The 24,951-nt window shown below is 57.9% G+C and overlaps 1 protein-coding gene across 1 annotated transcript in view; it reads right to left on the minus strand.

The window, feature by feature from the left end:
• The window catches only part of BOP1 (BOP1 ribosomal biogenesis factor), an 80,387-nt gene that overhangs the window by 50,509 nt on the left and 4,927 nt on the right, over positions 1-24,951 (minus strand). Inside the window, exon 3 of the mRNA XM_015850408.2 lies at positions 18,763-18,864. Coding sequence (XP_015705894.1) covers positions 18,763-18,864 — 102 coding nt within the window. The remainder of the gene's footprint in view (positions 1-18,762; positions 18,865-24,951) is intronic.

Here is a 24,951-nt window from a genome sequence, read left to right on the forward strand (position 1 = left end):
TGCAGGTGAACCCCCAGAATAGCAGGATACCCCCATAGGGGCAGGTGGCTGCTAGACCCCCCCCTTGAGGAACAGGTTTCCCCATGGTTCGGCAGGTGCCTGCTGACCCCGCCCTTGAGGAATGGGTTCCCCATAGAGGCAGTGCTGTGACCCCCCTCCCAGAATAGCAGGGCATCCCCATCTGGGCAGGTGCTGCAGCTCCCCCCCCAGAATAGCAGGATGCTAGGGATCCCCATTGGGCACTCGCGCTGCTGCAGCTCCCCCCCCCAAGTAATTGGGGATCAACTTCGCTGCACACTCCGCCCATAAAGTGCAGGTGCTAACTCGACCCCACCCAGCAATGTAGCGAGGCAGGATCCCTAATTGGGGAGGTGCATGCTGATCCCCCTTGAGGACATGGGTTCCCATACGAGGCAGGTGGTCTGCTGGACCCCCCCCCTCCCAGTAATGATGCCGAGGGGATCCCCAGGTTGGGGCAGATGCTTGCAGCTCCTCTCCGGCAGAATGGGGAACTCTCTCCAATGGCTCGGTGGACATAGGCTGCTGCCTGACCCCCCCGACTGGCAGCCAGAAGTAGGGAGCCACCAAGACAAAATAGCATGGATACCCCTATAGGCGGCGCAGGTGCTCTGCATGACCCCCCTTGCCAAGGAAGCGGGGGTTCCCCATTGGGGCAAGGTGGCCCCCTCCAGACGTGAGCAGCCCCACCCACACTGAGGGCACATCGGAGCGTTCCCACACCTCAGAACGCGGGCAGCTGCTGCTGCATGCCCGCCCCCCCAGCAATTAGCAGGGATTCCCCCATTGGGACCGCAGGTGCTCGCCAGATCCCCCCCCCAAGGAATGGAGTTACCCCGGTACTTCTGGGGAGCAGGTTGCCCTGCTGACCCCGCCCAGAATATTCCAGGGCATCCCACATATGGGCGGCACCGCCCCAGACAACGAAGTGCTCGCTGATACCTCCGTGATGGACTGCCGGTTCCCATAGACGGCCCCCCTTGAGGAATGGGTTCCCCATAGAGGCAGGTGCTGCTGACCCCCCCAGAATTGCAGGGATCCCCATAGAGGCAGGTGCCGCAGACCCCCCCCTTGAGGAATAGGGATCCCCATTGGGGCAGGTGCTGCAGCTCCCCCACCCAGGAATGGGGATCTCCCACTGGTACAGGTGCTGCCGAACCCCCCCCCCATGCCCTGGGGCAGCAGGGCCCCCTGGCACAGCATAAATCCCTCCACTCCCCATCTCCATCTGCGTCCCCATATCCCCGGCAGCCCCCGTTCCCCCCCCTACCCCACAACCCCCCCCACGGCCGCAGCTGCGGGGCCGGATTGGAAGCGCAGGTACGCGCTGGCGCGCTGCCCGTCTCCCCTGTGTCTGTCTGGGGGAAGAGGAAGCCGGTCCACCTCTGGAATCCTTCACTCTCTCCTCGTTGCTGCTCTCCCCGCGTCCCCCCCCGGGGATTCGGGGTCAGCCGCTCTCTCCCGGTCTCTCTTTTTTCCCCTGCCCCTATCGGATTACAATGCGTGCAGTGTTCGCTCCAAATCCCCCTCCGCACGTTAATTCTGCTCCTCTGTCTCTTAACTACCAAACCGCTTTTCCTGTGCCTCCTGTCTTTCCATTCCCCCCCTGCTATTTTTTATCTCTGACAAACAGAAGGACGTCAGCTCCAATGGCAGCCATGGGCAGTGCCCGGTGCTGGGGGTGGGATGCGATCCCGGGTGGTTCCAGTGCTCCATGGGGCTGGGAGAGGGGCTGGGACCCCCTTGGTGTGAGCAGCCACCTGCCTCAGTTTCCCTTTGCTGGGGACTCTGTCCCACTTTGGTGCTGGGGATGAGATCCATAGTAAGGATGGAGGTGGGGATGGCGATATGTGGCTCTGCTGGATGGGACGGACAGATGGACGGACGGACACATTGTGGTGGTGGATGTGGTTGAGTCCTGCCCCACTGCGAGCAGGGAGGGGGGCACGGGGCTGGGATTTCCCTGCAGTGTGCACAGAGATTGCAAGGAAGGAGGTGGAGGGCGAAAGGAAAATGGTGCATAATTCCACCTGGGCACAAGGAAACACGGAGCTCCAGCGTGGGATGATCGGAGACATGGTGGGGTCTGCACCCAGGAGACACTCAGAGCAATCAGGACACGGATCCAGAAGAACCACAGCCCCACTGGGTGGAGTTGGGGGTGAAAAGCCGTCCCAGCTCATTGAACAGCGCTCCCACCAGCGGCCGTCAGTAGGTTCCAGAGTGAACGCGGCCCATGGTGACAGCAGTGACACAGCCAACGTCCGCCCTGCACCCCACGGCCTTCAGGGCTACGGGGGGAGCTCACAGGGTGGGGGCAGAGGGGCGCAGGCTCTGACCCCCCCTAAATCAGCTCCACCCCCCCCTCAGTCCTCCCCCCCTCCGATCTTTCCGTGCTGATTTACTGCCCGCACAAAAACTTTCCCTCTCCCACTCCAAGATTCCTGGCGTTTTGGCTCCCGCCAACCCGGATCAACTGTTAATTTTGGCAATCCCCCCCTCGGCGCTGCTCCCACCGTGCTCGGACTTTTCCATTCTAAACACCTTGAGTGCTGCTCCCGGGAAGGGCAGTGACACAGACATTCTCCTCTACTCGGGCGCTGTGCCCCACACCACCGCCATGCACTGGGGCATTGGAGCTGTGCCCCACACCACAGCCATGCATTGGGGCATTGGAGCTGTGCCCCACACCACAGCCATGCATTGGGTCATTGGAGCTGTGCCCCACACCACCACCATGCACTGGGGCATTGGAGCTGTGCCCCACACCACAGCCATGCATTGGGGCATTGGAGCTGTGCCCCACACTGCCGCCATGCATTGGGGCAATGGGAGATTGCGGCTCTGGAGTGGCCCCAGCACCAATGGATTCACATATGGGGGGGAACAGGAGCCCTATAGTGAGCACTTGGACCCCACGGCGTGGGGCTGAGCTGGCACCAGGAGCTGGTTCCATCAGTGCCGGAGCTGTGCCGATCCCCTCCCCGTAGCCAAGTGTAAGGCAGCCGCCCAGGGCTCAGTGCAGAGCAGGCCCCGCTCGTTAAAGGTTACGAGATGTAAAGGCAGAGCACAGCCCCCCACCTCCCCCCCTACCTCGGCGCCGGCCCAGGCACAGTGAGGGGGAAGGGGCTGGGGGGCGCGTGGCCCCTTCCCACCACTCTCCCCCCACTTCCAGATTGCGTTTCCCACTGGGACCGATGAGTTCCCCCTTCCCCATCAGCCCCAAGGTTGGTGGGGAGGGGAGCGCACGGCCCCGTCCCGCAGATGGCTTTAATCGTAGCCCCCTTCCCCGGGGACCCCTCCCCTCCCTTCTCGCAGCCATCTGGGAGCGGGGATGAAAGCGGTGGGTCTGGGGGAGCCCCCACCCCGTGTCGCACCTGCAGGCCCCGGCCCCCCTCCTTGTCCCAGCACGGGGAAGGATCGGCGCGAGTAGCACGCGATCCGGACGGGGACCTGCCAGGAAGAAAGAGCAGAGGCTTCCATGTCAACATTCCTCCTTAGCAAAACACGGCCCGCTCCCCTCCAGAGCCCATTAAAGAGAGATTTCCTGCCGGTGGCAGAGGGAGAGCAGGGGGAGGCACAGGGGGGGCAGCATTGCATGGTGCAGCCAGCCCTGAGCGCAGCACCTTGCAGATCATAGAGACAGGGGGGGTTGGGATGGAAGGATCCTTAAAGGCCACAGAGCCATGGGATGGTTGGGTTGGGTTGGGAGGGTCCTTAGAGATCAAAGGTCTATGAAATGTTTGGATTGGGAAGGTCCTTACAGATCACAGGGCCATGGAATGGTTGGGTTGGAAGGATCCTTAAAGGCCTCAGAGCCATGGGATGGTTGGGTTGGGTTGGGAGGGTCCTTACAGACAAAAGAACTGTGGGAGGGGTTGGGTTAAAAGGGTCCTTAGAGATCAAAGGTCCATGAAATGCTTGGGTTGGGAAGGTCCTTACAGATCACAGGGCCATGGGATGGTTGGGTTGGAAGGGTCCTTACAGATCACAGAGCCATGGGGTGGTTGGGTTGGAAGGGTCCTTGTAGATCACAGACTGATGGGATGGGATGGGTTGATTTGGGCTGTCTTGGTAAAGTCCTTAAAGGACTTAAAGGATGAGTTCTGTTGGCTTGGAAGGGTCTTTGCAGATCACTGAACCATGGGATGGGTTAGGTTGGAAGGGTCCTGAAAGACCACAGAGACACAGAATGAGCTGTGTTAGGTTGGCAGGGTCCTTACAGACCATCACAGCTGTACAGCAATTTACCCCACATCTTTGGCTGCTATGACCAGCGAGATGGGACACGGGCAGCTGGGAAGGCTTCTCCCTTGGCTTACCCTTCTCCCTTGGCTTACAGACAAAGGATTTACCATTTGGGGAGCAGCAGCTGCTGGAGAGGAGCTCTGCAGAGAAGGACCTGGGGACAACTGTGAGCGATGGCTGACCAAGGGCTGACCACGAGCCAGCAGCGTGCTCTGGTGGCCAGGAAGGCTGACGGTGTCCCAGTGGTTGACCAACAGTTGACTGACAGTTGACCAACAGTTGACTGAGAGTTGACCACGAGCCAGCAATGGTCTCTGGTGGCCAAGAGAACCAGTGGGTCCCAAGAGTGTGACCTGCAGGGAAGGGGATGTTCTCCCCCCCTCACTGCCCTGGGGAGGCCACTGCTGGAGCACTGCACCCAATGCTGGGCTCCCCGCTCTGCAGCCCACCCACACAACTGCATGAGAGGGAGAGAGATGGTGAGGACCCCAATCCTGCAGCATCCTAGGAGCCCCGGCCACCGAGCACAGAGCAAGGGAGACTTCAATGACCCCTGGGGTGAGCACAAAGCCAATGAGGCTTCAACGACCCCCGGGGTGAGCACAGAGCAAGGGAGTCTTCAACGACCCCCGGGTCAGCCCCGGTGCACCAACCATCACAGGCAGAGCTGCTGCCCTGTTCCTGCCCTCCCCTCCGGCCCGACCCCCGCAGGAGGCGTCGTGCAACTCTGAGCATCACCCACCTGCGCCGCGTCGGCCCGTAATGGGAAAACCCGACGGTAGGAAAACCTGATGCCGGGAGAGGAACGAGACGGGGCCGGCGCGTGGGAAGGGCCGTGGGGCCGACGGCTGCCCCAGGACGGGGGGCCGGGGGGGGTCAGGGGGATGTTGGGATGGACCGGAGGGGGCACGAGATGCGCCTGCGGGAGCCGCAGCCGTGAGCGATTTTCAAGACGGGTCCGGAGCGCATTGAGGCTCCAAACAAAGGAGGGGAAAAGCAGGGATCGCTGCGGGGCCGAGGAAACACGAGAGGAGCCCCGCGCCAGAGCACGGCGCGCAGCTGGGCTGGGACGCGGGGGATGCGGGGGATGCGGGGCCGGGGCCAAAGCGTTTGGCAGCCGTCGGTCCGGTAGCCGACAGAAGCCATTAGCGGAGCTTGGCCGCCGCGCAGAGCGACGCGTGGTTCCCGGACACACAAACAGGCGCTCGGCGGCCGCCCCGAGCGATCTCCAGTTACAGCCGAACCCGGGGCCGGGAGGAGAGGGGGGATGAGGGGGGATGAGGGGGGATAAGGGGGGAGCGATGAGGATTACGATCGTGGCTGGGTCCCGCAGTGCCGATATCGCAGAGATGGGGGTGACGGACCCATAGGGTGGAAGGGCACGAAGAGTCCCGGAGCTCCCGGGTACCAGTCTGGGATGCGGCCCTGCTTGAAATGAGCCCCATCCTCGTTTAAAAGGGAAAACCCCAACTGAGGCTGAAGGAGGCTGAGGGAAGCAGCGTGGAGGAAAAGTGAAGTGTGAATGTGTGCGGTTTAGTCATGCAAAGCAGGGCTGAGTGATCGGCAATGCGGGTTGCAAGAAGGACAACGGCGTTGGGTTCCATACAGGGACCACAGAGGGGCTGCAAGTGGAGGTCAAGAGGGGGAGAGAAGAGGGGGGGACAAGAGGAGAGGGCAAGAGGATGGGACAAGAGGGGGGACAAGGTGGAGGGACAAGAAGATGGGGACAAGAGGATGAGACAAGGGGATGGGACAAGAGGATGGGACAAGAAGAGGGGACGAGGAGGGGACAAGAGGGGGGGGCAAGAGGATGGGACAAGAGGATGGGGCAAGAGGATGGGGCAAGAGGAGGGGACAAGAGGAGGGGGCAAGAGGATGGGACAAGAGGAGGGGGCAAGAGGATGGGACAAGAGGATGGGGCAAGAGGAGGGGACAAGAGGGAGGCGGGTCAAGAGATGGGACAAGAGGAGATGGGACAAAGGAGGGTGCTGAGGATGGGGGAAGCGGAGGGGGCAAGAGGATGGGACAAGAGGATGGGGCAAGAGGAGGGGACAAGAGGAGGGGGCAAGAGGATGGGACAAGAGGATGGGACAAGAGGAGGGGACAGAAGGATGGGGACAAGAGGGGGGGACATGTGGATGAGAAGATGGGACAAGAGATGTCCTCAGGTTGGAGGTTAGGGAAAATGCTCCTCTCCAAATGAGTGGTCATGGATGGGCACAGGCTGCCCAGGGAGGTGGGGGAGTCCCCATCCCCAGAGGTGTTCAGGAATGGTACAGATGTGGCACTTGGGGACACGGTCAGTGGGCATGGTGGGGGTGGGCATGGGTTGGACCTAGGAGGTCTCTTACAACCTCAGTGACTCCATAGTTGTATTTAGGGCCATAGTGAGGGTGGGCAGGGGTTGGACTGGGGGATCTTGGAGGTCTCTTCCAACCTTAATGACTCTGTGATTAAGTTTAGGGTCATGGTGCAGATGGGTTGGGGTTGGACTGGGGGATCTTAAGGTTTTCTCCAATCTTGATTATTCTACAAATATATGATTACAGGTGCCCGAGCTGCCTCCTCCTGTTCAGCCCACCCCACAGACAGGGGATGAGCAGGGCAACCCCTGCAGCACATTGGGATACACAGAGCAGGTCAAAGGGATGCCCTGTGGCTCCCAAGAGCTCAGCAAGATTGGTCTTGGGTTTCCATCCCAACCATTCCATGACCTTGAAGGACCCTTCCATCCCAACCATTCCATGGCTATGCAATCTTTAAGGACCCAACCCAAACTCTAACCAACCTCATGGCTCTATGATGTTTAAGGACCCTCCCAACCCAATCATTCAACCCAATATGGCTCTATGAACTTTAAGGATCCTTATATCCCAATCATTTCACAGTTGCTTGATCTTTAAGGACCCTCCCAACCCCCATCATTCCATGGCTCTACAATCTTTAAGGACCCTTCTAACCCAACCCTTCCATGGCTCCACAATCTTCAAGGATCTTTCCAACCCAACCCTCCCAAAGCTCTACAATCTTTAAGGATCCTTCCAACCCAACCCTCCCATGGCTCCACAATCTTTAAGGATCCTTCCAACCCAACCCTCCCATGGCTCTATGATCTTCCAGGACCCTTTCACCCTAATCACTCCATGACCCTACTCATTTACTCAGGTCATTCACTCCATGACCATGCTCATTTACTCAGCACACCTCCCCTCCCCTGTGCAGGACACTGTTGGTCCCAGGTGCAGGTGCAGGACAAGTGCAGACCCTGTAGCACCACCAGCTGCACCCACCCACCCCAATCACCAACCCCACGGGTCAATGTCCCACCAGGATCCATCCAGGTACCCACATGTTGGGCATCTCCTGGGCTCCTCCTGCAGCCACTGGGCATCGCTGCCCCCCCTGACCCGCTCAGCCCCCTCTCCCAGTGCAGAGGAACGCGGGGTTGTTTTGACAGACTCGCCTGTGCTGGCGGTGACGAGTCCGCTCGCTATCTTCCAGGGCTTTGCAAAGGGCCTGATTATTTTGTTCCAGAGTTTTTCCAGGAATTGAAGTAAAGTCGAGCGGTGTTTTTTTGGACAAGTTGTGCTACTGGAGCGGGAGGGATGAAAACAAAATCCCTGAGCGGGGCCAGCCTGAGAGAGAGCTGTGAGCAGGACGGGGGGAATGGGGCCAGGATAGCAGGCCGGAGTCAGTCACTGCAATGAGAAGGGCACTGCATTGCACTGCATAGGGCGCTGCATTGCATAGGGCACTGCATCGAGAAGGGCACTGCATTGAGAAGGGCACTGCATTGCACTGCACAGGGCACTGCATTGCACAGGGCACTGCATCGAGAAGGGCACTGCATTGCACTGCATGAGGCACTGCATTGAGAAGAGCATTGCATTGCACAGGGCAATGCATCGAGAAGGGCACTGCATTGCACTGCACGAGGCACTGCATTGAGAAGAGCATTGCATTGCACAGGGCAATGCATCGAGAAGGGCACTGCATTGCACTGCACGAGGCACTGCATCGAGAAGGGCACTGCATTGTACAGGGCTCTGCAATGAGAAGGGCACTGCATCAAGAAGGGCACTGCATTGCACTGCACTGGGTGCTGCATTGTACTGGGCACTGCAATGAGAAGGGCACTGCACTGCACTGCACTGCACTGCACAGCACTGCGCAGGACACTGCATTGAGAAAAGCACTGCACGGAGCATGGCAGTCCATCGCACATGGCACTGCATTGAGCACTGCACCTCCCTGTGCATGGCACTGCATCCATCAGGTGCTCCACTGGACGGGGCACTGCAGTAGGTTGGGCACTGCATCGCTCAGGACACTGCACTGCTCAGGGCACTGTATCATGATGGGCACTGCATCACACATGGCACTGCACTGCATGGCACTGCATCACACATTGCACTGCACTGTGCATGGCACTGCACTGCATGGCACTGCACCACACATGGCACTGCACTGCATGGCACTGCATCACACATGGCACTGCATTGTGCATGGCACTGCATCACACATGGCACTGCACGGCACGGCACTGCATCACACATGGCACTGCACTGCACGGCACTGCATCACACATGGCACTGCGCTGCATGGCACTTCAACACACATGGCATTGCACTGCATGGCACTACATCACACATGGCACTGCGCTGCATGGCACTTCAACACACATGGCACTGCACTGCATGGCACTTCATCACACATGGCACTGCATTGTGCATGACACTGCATTGTGCATGGCACTGCATGGCACTGCATCACACATGGCACCACGTCCATCAGGCACCGCACCACACATACATGGCACTGCATTGCCCAGAGCACTGCACCTGATAACACTGCCAGCACAGCTCTGCCCCAGCCCAGGCACAGACACTCACATCCTAAACTAGAGCTGCCCTTGGAGCCTCCCCCCACCTGCAGCATCACCCATCATGGGGTGAGTTCTGGCACCTGGAGCCCTCAGCCACAGCCCCGTGAGCACCGCCTGCTCCCACGGGCTGCCCCTCCAGCACCATGAAAATGAGCTTTGCACAGGAAAAGCATCTTCCCACCTTGCCCTTTTCCCAGGGAGCAGAAGGTGCTGTTCTCCCTGTGATGCTGATGGCCACTCCATGTCTGGGATCAAACGCTGCTTTGCATCCCCATGCACAGAGCTGCTGAGTGCATGGCCGTCACCCCAGCACAGCCAGGAGCCTCCCAAGCAGCTCCTGGAGCGATCAGAGCCACACACGGTGCTGCAGGTGCAAGATTATGCCAACGAACGGGTGCAGAGCGGTGCAGGAGATGCAGCGCTGCAAGGGCACAGGGCGAGCAGCACCGGATGCATTCACCAGGAGAGGAAAACAGCCCCACCATGGCCACACCTGCATGCAGCCACCAGCGTCCCACCTGCATAAGCTGCCCAGATGCTGCAGTGCAGCACTGCTGCAGCAGCTGCGGTGTAGCATCGCTGCTGCAGCTGCAGTGCTGCATTGCTGCTGCGGCTGCATTGCTGCTGTGGCTGCAGTGCAGCATTGCTGCTGTGGCTGCAGCACGAGGGGAGCTTTGCCAGCAGCCCTGGCGTCCTGCAGCCCTGGCTCTGCCAGCGCAAGGATGGAGCAGCTCCAATGTGGGGGTGGGAGGAGTGGCTGCGCTCCGCCATCCACAGCGGGAAGCAGCCAGGTCGGCACAGCGATGGATGAGGGCAGAATGTGGGACAAGGCAATGGGAACTGATGGTGGTGGTGGTGGCACGCAGCCCCATACCTGGAGGGGTCTGAGGCCATGGATGGGGCCCTGGGCTGCCTGAGCCAGAGGGGGGCACATAGTCCATGGCAGGGGAGCCTTCCAATGCAACCGCTCCTGGTTCTGTGGCCATTAAGGGCCCCTCCAACCCCACCACCCCACAGTTGTATGATCTGGAAGGACCCTTTCAATCCAACCACCCCACAGCTCTGTGATCGTGAAGGACCCTTCCAACCCAACTGTTCCACAGTCCCGTGATCTTCCAGGTCCCCTCCAACCCAGCTGTGCTGCGGCTCTCTACATTAACACGGCTCTCAATTAATGTGGCCCTGAATTAACGTGGCTCTGAATTAGCGTGGCTCTGAATTAATGTGGCTCTGAATTAACGCGGCTCTGAATTAACGCGGCTCTGAATTAACATGGCTCTGAATTAACGTGGCTCTGAATTAGCGTGGCTCTGAATTAATGCGGCTCTGAATTAATGCGGCTCTGAATTAACATGGCTCTGAATTAACGCGGCTCTGAATTAATGTGGCTCTGAATTAGCGTGGCTCTGAATTAACGCGGCTCTGAATTAATGTGGCTCTGAATTAACGCGGCTCTGAATTAATGTGGCTCTGAATTAACGTGGCTCTGAATTAACGTGGCTCTGAATTAACGTGGCTCTGAATTAACGTGGCTCTGAATTAACGTGGCTCTGAGTTAATGCGGCTCTGAATTAATGTGGCTCTGAATTAACGTGTCTCTGAATTAACGCGGCTCTGAATTAAGGTGGCTCTGAATTAGCGTGGCTCTGAATTAACGCAGCTCTGAATTAACGCGGCTCTGAATTAGCGCGGCTCTGAATGAACGTGGCTCTGAATGAACGTGGCTCCCTGAATTAACCTGCCCTGCACTTGCAGGCTGCTCCCTGCCCCCCCCCGGGTGCAGCAGGGCTGGAGGAATCATAGCGGATCCTGGAGTGCAGCCCATGGAGCTGAGCCGCGCAGAGCCGGCACGCAGAGGGGGAAAGTCAATGGAAAAAGGAAAAAAAAAAAAAAAGAAAAGAAATACAAAAAAAAGAAAGAAGGAAAAGTTTCCACTCATCAGCCGCGAGTTGTTGTGGGTTTCTCGCTCTCCTTGGGTCAGAGACCCGATCGGTTAAATGTATTCGGTGATGTCATTCCTTCCAGAAGGAAAAAGCCTTTCCTGCCCCAACTGAGCCGCTTCACAAACGCTTTAAATATCAGCTCTGGGGCAGCCAAGAGACAGAGTAATGGAGCTCCTTTTTCACGGCTGTATCAGCACCAGTTAATCACCGGCTCTCCCCCGCTGCCCCCAGCTCCAGCCCTCCCTATCCCCACCACAGAGAATCCCCCGGCAGCACCGCAGCCGCTGCTCATTGCTGGGCATGGCCCTACCCAATCCCAGGGACACGGGGCGCTGTGGGGAAGGGGCTGCTCAGTGGGGAAGGGGCTGCTCAGTGGGGAAGGGGCTGCTCGGCGTTGGGGAAGGGGCTGCTCAGTGGGGAAGGGGCTGCTCAGTGGGGAAGGGGCTGCTCAGTGGGGAAGGGGCTGCTCAGTGGGGAAGGGGCTGCTCGGTGGGCAAGGGGCTGCTCGATTGGGAAGGGGCTGCTCGGTGGAAGGGGCTGCCCGGTGGGGAAGGGGCTGCTCGGTGGGGAAGGGGCTGCCTGGTGGAAGGGGCTGCCTGGTGGGGAAGGGGCTGCCCGGTGGGGAAGGGGCTGCCTGGTGGGGAAGGGGCTGCTCGGTGGGGAAGGGGCTGCTCAGTGGGAAAGGGACTGCCTGGTGGGGAAGGGGCTGCCCAGTGGGGAAGGGGGACCCTTCCAATCCAACCCATTCCATGGTTTGATACTCGTTAAGGACCCTTCCAACCCAACCACTCTATGTCTCCATGAATCCAAGGCCTTTGGTGGTTGATGAATGGAGGAAGATGGGATGGGATGTGCTGAAAGCAGAGCTTCCCACCCTTTGATGACCACGAGATGGGACAACAAAACAGCTCCAAGGCCCCAACCCACTGCCCAGGGAGATGGAAGGGAGTCCCCATGTCTGGAGGTGTTACAGAACAGTGGAGATGTGGCACCTGGGGACACGGACAGTGGGCATGGCGAGACACGATGGGTTGGACTGGGGGATCCTGGAGGTCTCATCCAACCTTAATGACTCTATGGCTCTATTTAGGGTCACAGTACAGTAGGTTGGGGTTGGACTGGGGGATCCCGGAGTTCTATTCCAACCTTAATGACTCTGTGGTTCTGTTTAGGGTCATGGTGGAGATGGATTGGGGTTGGGGTATCTTGGAGATCTCCTCCATCCTCAATGATTCTATGACCACCCCACGCCCCAGCACACAGCACAGTGTTCCTGGTGCACGCAGCTCAGGGGCTGGCACAGATCCTTGAGGTTTCATTGCACTGATCTCAGCTTGAAGCACCGCAGTGTTGGATGCTCCCATTACTGATGACTGTGTGCAGACCCCAATGTCTGCGCGCCGCCGTCTCCCCGCGGTGCAGTGATGCTCTGCCCCGTGCCATGTAAGATAATACGGCTGCACAGCGAGCGCGTCCCTCTCCTCCCATTTTGGTTTTAAACCCGACGCCGTTTCATCTCCTCAAATATCCCCGTGCTTCCCTCTGCATCCTGTCAGTGTCCTCCCGACGACACAAACCTCCTCCTCTCACATCTCCTGGTCTGCACGCTCTCCCCAGGCCTCCAATTATCCCCCCATCCATCTCTGCAGCTCCTTTCGCTCTCCCGAAATGGAATGGTGGAAATGGGGCATGGCAATGCAGCTGGAGGACCTCAGCGCTGGGCTGCAGTTGCAACGCAGCACTTTCCTCCCTGTGTATCTTTCAGCTCCTTCCTGACGTGGTGTGTGGCAGCCCATGACTTCCCAGTAATTGTGTTGATGGGACAGGAGGCACCGGGGAGCCCTGAGCCTCATCCATCACAGCAGGCGAGCACCCACAGCACCGTGCCACCCTCCCCCCCCAGTGCACAACCCAGCTGCAGCGTGTGGTGCTGCCAGCAGCGGGAACCGGAGCTTTTTGGAAGGGACACAGCAGCACTGAGAGGCACTTCCCCCTTGGATAAAGGTTAAGGAGCGTAAAAATAATGGAATGGAGCAGCAGGGCTGCTTTGGGAACTGGGAGCTTCCCCAAGTGCCACCCTGGGGCTGCCTGTGAGCTTTGGCACGGTGCAGGACATTGAGTCTCTCCTTGCCTGGCTCTGGAGCTTCTGCACTGCATGTCACTGCACAGCACAGCACTGCATAGCATGGCATTGCACTGCACAGCATGGCACTGCATTGAATGGCATTGCACGGCATGGCACAGCACTGCACAGCATGGCACAGCCACCCACGGCATCTCTCCTTGCATGGCTCTGGAGCTTTGGCACAGCACAGCATTGCTCACAGGGCCCCACCTCACCCATCTACAGAACTTTGGCACTGCACATCCTATAAGCTCTGGCACTGCACATCCCATAAGCTTTGTGCACTGTCCATAAGCTCTGGCACTGCACTGGCTGCCCATGAGCCCCATCATGGCACTGCCCACCCCTCTGGCTGCTGCAGGGTCTGAGCACACACTTGCTGGCCATGCACACTCACACTTGCTGGCCATGCACACTCACACCTGCTGGCCATGCACGCTCACACTTGCTGGCCATGCACACTCACACTTGCTGCCATGCACACTCACACTCGCTGGCCATGCACGCTCACACTTGCTGGCCATGCACGCTCACGCTTGCTGCCATGCACGCTCACACTCGCTGGTCATGCACACTCACACTTGCCGGCCATTCACACTCACACTTGCTGGCCATGCACACTCACACTTGCCGGCCATGCACACTCACACTCGCTGGCCATTCACACTCACACTCACTGGCCATGCACACTCACTTTCTGGCCGTGCACGCTTACACTTGCTCGCCATGCACACTCACACTTGCCGGCCATGCACACTCACTTTCTGGCCATGCACGCTCACACTTATTGGCCATGCACACTCACACTTGCTGGCCATGCACACTCACTTGCTGGCCATGCACACTCACACTCGCTGGCCATGCACACTCACAGAGGAGCACAGAGCTCAGGCAGAGCCAGGCAGGTCAGGAAGCGCACGCAGGGCTGCACACACACACACTCACACACACACACACACGGCGATGAGTGAAGCAGCCGGCTGCCAGCAGCACATTGCGCAGCGCTTTTCTCCCTTGGCTCATCAGCTACTGAAAGAAGAGCTCCCTGCGCCCGGCCAGCGCTCGCCCCCCGCCCGGCTCAGCTGCGCTGCGGAGGAGGGATGTGGGCTTGGAACGGCCGCCTCGCTCCGAGGAGCACTCAGCGCTCCTTCATTCATTATCCACTGACATATGGAATAGTCATTGCGGGAGGAAACACAACCAAACAAAAGCCCCGAACTGCTTCCTCCCAGCGAGGCCCTGACAGCCGCGGCAGCTCGCGGCCATTCATCTCCGTGCCGAGCAGCGGGGGGGATAGAAGGGGGATCGGGGGGGGATCGGGGGGGACTGCCGGTATTGCGGGCACACGCTCGGCCGTGCCACCACCGGGAGCCCCGCACAGCGCCGGGCCGAGAAGCCGGGCAGGAAACCGACGGGCTTTTGTTGTGTCTCCGCTCGGAGCTCACGGCACAGCGGCCGGGAACGCGGCCAGGACCGGCTGCCAAGAGAGCGGCAGCGCGGGGCAGCCCGGGGCCATTAGTCTTTATTAAGGAGCTCCGAGCCCCCGGCACGGCAATGAGTGACAGCACAGCGGGTACCGGAGCACCGGGGGCAGCGGCGGCACCGCGGGATGGGATCCCACCCGGGATGAGCGTGGGGAGGATGAGGGCACGGACACGGGACGGACGGCGGCACCACGGCACGGAGATGGGGGCAGCCGACGGCAGGTGCCGGAGGGCACCGAGGGCTGCATCGACCCCAGCTCGGTGTGTGCCGCCCCGGGACGGCCGGGGCTGGGGGGGATGGATGGGGACAGCAGCAATGGGGGGACACAACGGGGAGGGCACGACGCCCCACTGTCCCCGGAGCAGCTGCAGGGATGGATGGTGCTGTGCCCCCACCAGCACTGCTTGCTTGGCCCAAGGGCTGTGCAGGGGGGGTCTGGGATTGGAGCCCCCAGCTGCAGGTACTGACTGTGCAGTGACCCCACCAGCACGGCTTGCCGTGCTTGGCCCGAGGGCTGTGCAGGGGGGGTCTGGGATCGGAGCCCCCAGCAGCAGGGATGGACAGTGCAGTGCCCCCACCAGCACTGCTTGCCGTGCTTTGCCCTAGGGCTGTGCAGGGGGGGTCTGGGATCGGAGCCCCCAGCTGCAGGGATGGATAGTGCCGTGCCCCCACCATCACTGCTTGCCGTGCTTTGCCCGAGGGCTGTGCAGGGGGTGTCTGGGATCAGAGCCCCCCCAGGCACCCCCATCCATTCACTGTTTGCTCCCAGTGCCCACAGGTGGGATGGGCTGAGCCCCATCCGCAGGGTGCTCAAGAGCATCGTGGTCCTTAGATTAGGATGAGGCCGCTCATTAGTGAGGATGAGGTCGTGCATTGATTAGGATGAAGCTAAGGAACAAAAGCCGGGGGTCTCAATGCAGAAGAGATAAGGAGAACTGGAAGATAAGGGTCCCTCCTGCAGCACGGAGGGGACGGAGCCGGGGCTGCCATGAGCACAAAGCAGCCGCAGGAAGCAGCAGCAGCAGCACCGGGGGCTGTTCTGGAGGAGAGATAAATAGAATCACAGAGGGCAGGGGGCTGGGAGCGGGGAACAGGAACAAAGCCACTGGAAGCTGCTCTGATGTCAACAGGCTCTGAATCAGCGGCTCCCCCCACGGGGGCCCTGCACCGGGACCAGCTGGGGAGGGGGAGACCTCGGATTCCTGCATGAAAGGGTTTTTTTTCCTGGGTTATGCTGGAGACATTACACAAGTGTATGTTTTCTATAGTCATATATTTCCCCTCTCTCTAAATCTCTATTCCAGACCCGGGGGCTGCCGGCAGCTCCAGCGCCAACCCAGGTGGGCCTCAAGCATCCAGCCCTGGGGCACGGAGCGCTCCCAGGCCCCCTTGTGTCTCCGGAGCCAGGGCTGAGGCCCTTCATGGGCTGTAGGGCTGAGGAGGCGTTGTGCTGGTGCTCAGAGCCCCGATATACCATGCCGTGCCTTGATACACTGCGCCATTCCACGATATGCCACTCCATTCTGCAATATACCACCTTGTGCTTTGATATACCACCCCGTGCTTTGATATACCATGCCATGCCCCAATATACCACGCCATGCCCTGATACACCACGCCATGCCTTGATACACTGCGCCATTCCATGATATACCACTCCATTCTGCAATATACCACCTTGTGCTTTGATATACCACGCCATGCCCCGATACACCACGCCACGCCCTGATATACCATGCCGTGCCCCGATATACCACACCATGCCTTTGATACACCGTGCCATTCCATGATATACCACTCCATTCTGCAATATACCACCCCGTGCTTTGATATACCACACCATGCCCCGATATACCACGCCGTGCCTTGATACACCATGCCATTCCACTATATACCACTCCATTCTGCAATATACCACCCTGTGCTTTGATATACCACGCTGTGCCCCGATATACCACGCCATGCCCTGATATACCATGCCATGCCCCAATATACCACACTGTGCCTTGATACACCCTTCCATTCCACGGTATACCACTCCATTCTGCAATATACCGCCCCGTGCTTTGATATGCCACGCCATGCCCCGATATACCACGCCATGCCCTGATATACCACGCCATGCCTTGATACACCGTGCCATTCCATGATATACCACTCCATTCTGCAATATATACCCCCCGCTGTGGCTTGAATATACCACGCCAGTGCCCCGAATATACCACGCCATGCCCTGATATACCACGCCACATGCCTTGATACACCGTGCCATTCCATTGAATATACCACTCCATTCTGCCAATATACCACCTGTGCTTTGATAATACACGCCGTGCCCCGATATACCACGCCATGCCCTGATATACCACGCCATGCCTTGATACACCGTGCCATTCCATGATATACCACACCATTCTGCAATATACCACCCCGTGCTTTGATATGCCACGCCATGCCCCAATATACCACGCCATGGAACCAAAGAATATATCCCAACTTGGAAGGGACCCATAAGGCTCATCCAGTCCAACTCTTGGCAACTGAGCTAGGAATACTCAAAATGGGGCCCTGAGCCTTCAAAATAGGGCCATGAGACCTCGAGTTGGAGTTTTCAGCCCTCAAAATGCCATGCCCCGATATACAACATCATGCCCTTCTGCAATATACCACGCCATGCTCTGATATACCACATCACAGAATCAGAGAATGCATCCCAACTTGGAAGGGACCCATAAAGGCCACCAAGTCTGACTCCTGGCAATAGCACTGAGAGTTCTGAAGATGGAGCTGTGATCCCTCAAAATAGGGCCATAAGATCTCAAAACAAGGTTTTAAGCTCTCAGAACTTCCAACATAACACACCGTGCCTCAATATACCACACCACAGAATCAGAGAATAGATCCCAACTCGGAAGAGACCTGTTGGGATCATCAAGTCCAACACATAGCAATGGGTAAGAGTTCTCAAAATAGGGCTGCGACCCCTCAAAATAGAGCCAAAAGCCTTCAAAATAGGGTTCTGAGCCCTCAAAATGCCCTCATATAACATTCCATGCCCCAATATACCATGCTGTGCCCCGATACGCCATATCACACAAATACAGAATACATCCCAACTTGGCAGGGAACCATAAGAATCACAGAGTTGAACTCCTGGCACATGGGCTCAGGATACTCAAAGTTGGTCCATGATTCCTCAAAATAGGGTCATATCACCTCAAAATGGGGTTTTGAGCCCTCAAAATGCAACATATCACGCCATGCCCCAATATACCACACCACAGAATCAGAGAATATATCCCAACTTGGAAGGGACCCAATAGGACCACTGAGTCCGACTCTTGCCAATGGGGTATGATTTCTCAAAATGGAGCCACAATCCCTCCAAATAGGGCCATATGACCTCAAAATGCCATTTGGAGGCCTCAAAATGACTTTATATATCACTCCACGCTCCAATATACCACGCCATGTCACAATATAGCACGCCATGCCCCAATATAGCACGCCATGTCCCAATATACCACGCCATGTCACAATATAGCACGCGATGCCCTCCAACGTCACCAGTGCCCCACAGGCCACCCCACACAACCCTCTCAGCACCTTCCAGTGAACCCAGAGCCCTGCAATGGGGCCAGAATGAACGCCCCCGCGGCACTTGGAGCTCACTCCATCCCGACCCCAGGACTCCGCAGCAGCAGCTGATTTGCGCCAACCGCGTTAATTGATTTAGCAGACGATTAAGGAAGGCAATGAAGATGGTCTGGAACAAGCCAAGCCAAGGAGCATTCTATGGCCTGGATCCTGCTGCCTCTTGCACAAGCAGTTTCCAACCTCCAGCGCCAAGCACTGTGAGCACTGTGCTCTACCAACAGCCCCACGGCCCCTCTGGGTGCCAGCAGTGAGCTGTGGGGTGGGCAGCCCCCCATCACACCCAACACCCTTTGAACAACATCCCTCCCTCCAGGTTTGCACAGAAGGCGACGCATTGAGAAATCCACCACCCTCATGTTATATCACATATCAACACATATCAAATTGGCAGGGGGTCCTACCTCCTCATCCGAGCTGTCCTCCTCGTACTCATCCGGAACGCTCAGACCCTCGCTGTCCTTCAGAGGGGGCTCAGCCCCCAGGGCTTTGCTCTTCCTGGGACCCTGAAAGAGAAGAAAACAGCTCAGCAAAGACCCGCCATGTCAACCTCTGTGCTCTTGGGGTCGCGCTCATGGCTCCTCGGGGACGGCGCATTACAGGGAAGGAAGGAAGGAAAGAAAGGGCTCATTAAGCACCGCGTGGTTCTGCTCATCTGGGACCATAAAGACATAAAGTCCATCAGCCCCCGTCTGAGGACGGGCTGCCGGGCCGTGCTCCGACAGCTGCTCAGCTCACAGCGCTGTGTTCCCACTCATTGCACTCACAGCCTTTCCTGTCTCGGCTGCTTCCCCATCCCGGCCATGCCCAGAGCGCAGCTCAGAGCTCTGCGGAGCCCCTCTGCTCCCACCAGCTCGGTGCCACCCGACGAACCTGGGGGCTACAGCCCTGAGCTGTGGGAAGAGCACGGACACAATGCCCTGCAAGGTGTGTGCACGGCCAAAAGTGAGGTGCTGCGAGGGGATGGAGGGTACAAATGGATGGAAGCCCTGCAAATGCAGACTGTGGAGAAGCAGGTGCTGGGAAGGGAATCTGGGGGTCTCTGCTATATCAAAGGCAGCTTCCAGGCTCCATCGAGGCGCTGTGTTTGGTCATGCAGTCACAGCCTTCTATGTCCATGGATGGAGACCTCGCCGCTGCCTGGGTCTCATCCCTGAAGTCCACCAGGACAAGGTCTCCCTCCTCACCTCCATCCCGGGATCTCCCTCCTGCTCTGTGCTCCCTGTCCCCAGGCAGCACAACAGCCTGGCTGCCTCTCCATGCCAGCTCAGCCCTCGTGCCCTCCATCCCTGCAGCAAACCAGGTCCCCAAATGGACCCAGCACACAGATGTATCTCAGGAGCATCACACTGAGGTGCCCCTGCCAGCCCTGCTGCCATGCTCTCACTGTGCCTTTGCCCATGGGCTCAACACGAGGTCAGTGTGCTCATGGACACCTGCAGCCCCCACCCAGTCCGAGCTGCTCCTGTGAGCTCAGCCCCACTGCTCAGGTCAGTTCTGAGCCCAGTGCGGGATGTGCTGCCCCTGAGCTCCACCAGACGCCCAGCAGCCCTTCATTGCACTGCTCCGACTGCTCCCCATGGCTTAGAATAGATATTAAGAAGAAATCCTTTCCTGTGAGGGTGGAGCAACTGCATCAGGTTGCCCAGCAAAGCTACGGATGCTCCCACCATGGAGGTGTTCAAGGCCAGGCTGGATGGGGCTGTGAGCAGCCTGGTCTGCTGGGAGATGTCCCTGCCTGCAGCAGTGGGGGATGGAACTCAGTGACCTTAAAGGTCCCTTCCAACCCAAACCATCCCACGACTCTGATGATTCTGCGATGATTCTGTGACCCCAGGTACACACAGAGTCAGCAGAATCTCTCCCCACGTGGCAGCACAAGTGCAGGGGCCACTGGATCAGCACTGCCCTGCCCTGCCCCATGCAAAGGTCCCTTCCTGCAGACGGGCTCCAACAAGGCTCAGACATAGCGCTGGAGATGGGCACACAAAGCACTGGGGACCAGTGGGACACACAGTGATCTCAGCTGCCAATCCAGAGTCACAAAGAGGCCTCAATGGACAGAGAGCACCGATGGGGCAGCATGGGAACAACCCATGAGCCGCTGTTCTGCCTGCTCTGCACACTCCGCTTCTTTTCCATCCTCCATTTCTCTCAATTTCTTTTCCCTTCTCCATTTCTTTTCCCTTCCCCATTTCTTTTCCCTTCTCCATCTTTTCCCTTCTCCATTTCTTTTCCCCTCTCCATTTCTTTTCCTTCTCCATCTTTTCCCTTCTCCATTTTCTTTTCCTTCTCCATTTCCTTTTCCCTTCTCCTTTTCCCTTCGCCCATTTCTTTTCCCTTCTCCATTTCCTTTCTTCCCCATGCTTCTTTTCCCTTCTCCATTTCTCTTCCCTTCCCCATTTCTCTTCCCCTCTCCACTTCTTTTCACTTCTCCATCTCTTTTCCCTTCTCCATTTCTCTTCCCTTCTCCATTTCTTTTCCGCGTTCTCCATTTCTCTTCCATGTTCTCTTCCTTCCTTCTCCTATTTTCTTTTCCTTTCCCCATTTCTCTTCCTTCTCATCTCTCTCTTTCCTTCTCCATTCTCTTTTCCTTTTCCCATTTTCTGCTTCCCCTTCCTGTCGTCATTTCTCTTCCCTTCTCCATTTCTTTTCCCCTCCAGCACCCGCACCGTGCAGACCCCTCCAGCAGCAGCACAGAGCTCATGGCCAGGGCACAGAGAACCCTCCCTGCAGAGCTGGGACGGCCCCGAGCGCCGCGTGGGTGCGAGGAACCGGCAGCTCCTGCCCTGGAAAAGAGATTCTCTCCCCCATCGTTGGGGTGGGGGGTTGGGGGGGGGGCAGGGACCCTGGTGAGATGGGGTTTACGGGAGGATTCGGTGCCGTAATCGCAAAAGCAGCCCCAGCAACGTCCCTCGTGGGAGCCGTAAAGTCGGCGCGGTGTGCGATCACCTTCGGCTGCGCGGGGAGAGGGGTGGGAGAGCGCCTGGAAAATCCCGGCCCTGCAAGAGGATGAGATTACTGCAAAAACAAAGGGCTTTATTAAAACATGGACCAAAAAATAAGAAAAAGGGAGATTGGAGATAAGTTTTTTTCCAGGCGTTTGGCGCTGCTGTGGCTTTGGCCGCGAGTTTCCACCTCTCCCTCTCTCCTTCCCCCCTCACCGCGATGCGCTGCGGTTCTGTGGGGCCCCCCCAGCACAGAGCTGTGCCCCATAGCTCTGCCCCACAGCTCTGCCCCATAGCTCTGCTCTGTGCCATGGGGGTGGGCACAGAAGGACCCCCTGAGCGTGGCACAAAGGCAGGAGTGACCCAGAGCCCTGGAAGGAGCGCTCAGCTCCCGGCTCTGTGCTACAGCTGAGACCTGGGCAATGACAACCCCTCACTATGTTCCCCCAAATCCCAGCTGATGTGGATGCAGGGGCTCAGCAGGAGGGCAGACACCACGCTCCATTTGCTCCAGGCACAACGCAGCCCCCTCCGCTCCCCCCAACCCGGTTCTATCTCAGATCCCTGCAGCTGGGATCGTTCCACCAGAGGGCAGCAAATAGGACGGACCTGCTGCCAAATCCAACTAAATCAACCCCAAATGCTCCCACAGCGCCAGGGAACGGCCATGGATCAGGGGTGGGGGCACAGAGCCGCATCCCAACTGGATGGGACGCTGCCCAGGGCTGCGGGGGAGTCACCATTCCCAATGGTGGCACTGGGGGACACGGTCAGGGGGCAGTATCGGTGTGTGTGCACACAGTGAGCCCCAAGCTGAGCTGTGTGGTTGATTCAATAGAGGAGAAGGATGGCACCCAGAGGGGCCTGGGGGTGAGGAGGGGGCTCACGGGAACACTGGGAGGTTCAGTGAGTCCACCAGGAGGTAGACTGATACACAACAGGACAAGGGGGATTGGTTTTAAACTGAGACAGGGCAGGTTTAGGTTGGGTATTAGGAGGAAGCTTTTCATCCAGAGGGTGGTGACACACTGGAGCAGGTTGCCCAAGGAGGCTGTGGATGCCCCATCCCTGCAGGCATTCAAGGCCAGGCTGGATGCATCTGCTGGTTGCCGGCCCTGCATATAGCAGGGGTATAGAACTGGATGAGCATTGGGGTCCTTTTCAATCCAAGCCTTTCTAGGATCCTATAAGAGGCACAACCTGCTGCCTTCCCGCAGCTCTGCAGAAGACAGCAGAGCTCCCCACCTGCGCTCACCCAGTAGGAAGGGGAAAAGTCCCCCTGTCCCCAGCAGGAGCTCCATGGCATAGAATCATAGAATTACTCAGGTTGGAAAAGACCTCAAAGATCACCAAGTCCAACCGCAGCCTAACCATAGTACCCTAACTCTAACAGCCATCTGCTAAATCATCTCTCTGAGCACCACATACAATAGTAGATAAAAATCACTGATCTGTGAGGACATATAAAGCTTCTGATTTTCTAATGAAGGCACAGCTATTCTGTGTTTCAACATGCAGGAAAATCTTAGTTCTTTGTCACATTCTTTATAATGTTACAATATGTACTAGATGATGTATATCACCTTATAGCACACCACCAGGATGGCAGATATCAGATTGTAAAATACTGACTGGAATGAAAGCTTATTTTAGTGTTTCATTATCACAGAATCACAGAATTATCAAGGTTGGAAAAGACCTAGAAGATCATCTAGTCCAACCATTACCAATACTTCCCGGCTAAATCATATTCCTCAACACCACATCCAAACGTGCACTGTGTGGATGGGGATGGGGATGCTGGATGTGAGAGGGATGGGAAGCAGAGCCCAACACAGAACTGCCCCGTGCAGAACAGTTTGAGAGCAGCAGGGACGTGTGTGGGGGATAAATGCTCATCTTGGCACAGCTGGATACACAGAGACATGGGGCTCACTCTGAGGGGACACATTAAGGAAGGTAGAAGGCTGGAACCTCATGCCTGGATTTAAAGCAGGGAGGGTAATGATGCTGTGTGCCTGGATCAGGAGAGCCACGGAGCTGCCCCAATCCTGCAGGACCCCGCAGTGCCAGCAGCCCGTCAGCCCCACACTCCCTGCCTCCCTTGGGACTGTCCCTGTGGGATTCCATTTCCTCCTGATGACATCCAGCACTGTGACACTGCTTGTTTTCCTCCTTTGCAGCCCTGGTCCTGCTTGGCTCTGCTCTTCTGCCCTGGGGAGAGCCCAGGCAGCTAAAACAGGGCTGAAGTGTTCATCTGCTGAAGGATTCCTCCCTTTGCAGAGCCACGACTTGTGTGGCTGGAGCAAGAAAACCTTACACCCAGAGCCCCATAGAGCATCAGCTCAGTGCTCTATGAGCTCCCCAGGCCTCAGCTTCCACGCAGGGGATGCAGCAGATCAGCAGCTGCAGAGCTGGGTCTGGAGCCCTCGGGCAGAGCAGTGCTGCAGCCACAGCCCCCAGAGCTCCACCAGGAACAGCCCAGAGCTCTGGCAGCCCCATGGATCTGTCTGCTCCCATCTGCCTGCTTCCCTTCTCCCCATCACAGCTCCCTGATGCTCTGCAAGCAAACCCTCCCCTCCATTCCCATGTGTTTGGCTCACACGTTCTGCTCTCCTGCACGTGGCCCAATGCCTCTGGATGGAGCAGCCTGGGAATGCTCCCTGAGCTCCATCCAACGCCTCACCCAACACTCAGCCCACGGTTATTGGGGTGTCAGTGCCTTCTGCTGACCCTGCCAGGGGTTCCTAAGGAAGCCTCAATCTTTATATGTACCCAGAAAACACATAAAGCTGAGACCCACTGCTCTTTGTTCCAGACTGAGTCTGTGTCCAGTCACACCACACACAAGGACGCAGCTGCCACATGAGGTTCATTAGCTCCAGTTCAGGCCCCCTGTTAATCAGCTCCGTTGCTGCCTGCAGCCCAGTGATGAGTTTGGGATCCGGGGGTCCCAGTGGGCACCAAATGGGACATGAAGCTGAGATGGAGCCGTGGGTAAACAGATCTGCTGCTGATGTTGGTTGCGACAAAGCACCGCCAGCAGGACAAGGGAGGAGCTGCTGCCCCTCTGCTCCACTCTGGGACCAGCACAGGAGGGAGCTGGGCAACTGGGGAGAGCCCAATGGAAGGACACAGTGACCAAGCGCCTGGAGCAGCTTTGAGCCTGGGGGGCTGCTTGGATTGAGGTGCGAGGCTGGCAGGGATCCCACCCGTGGTGATACGCCCCATAGGAAGGATGGAGGCAGGCTGTGCTCAGCAGCACCAGGACAAGCACAAGAGGCAGCGGGCACAGAATGGAACCCGGGAGCTGCTCCTGCTGTGCTGGGGGGGCTGGAGCTGGCACAGGGAGCAGGAGGGGCTGGGGGCTGCTCTGGGGATCCCTGACCCCACCTGGGGGCTGTGGGATGGATGGAGTGCAGCAGCCTCAGCCTCAACTACTTCAGCATCCCATGTCCCACCTGCAGCACAGCCAGACACAGGCAGCAGCAGCAACAGCAGCAGCAGGAGGAAGAGCACAGACCTGAAGTGCCACATCCAGAGCCCAGCACTGAGCTCAGCACCAAAGATCCCACACATCTGTGGCACTGAGCTCTCACACAGTGACACACTCAGCTCCCAGCCCATGAGCTCAGCACCAAAGAT

The sequence above is a fragment of the Coturnix japonica genome, unplaced genomic scaffold (genome assembly GCF_001577835.2).
Source record: "Coturnix japonica isolate 7356 unplaced genomic scaffold, Coturnix japonica 2.1 chrUnrandom424, whole genome shotgun sequence".
Classification (NCBI taxonomy): Eukaryota; Metazoa; Chordata; class Aves; order Galliformes; family Phasianidae; genus Coturnix; species Coturnix japonica.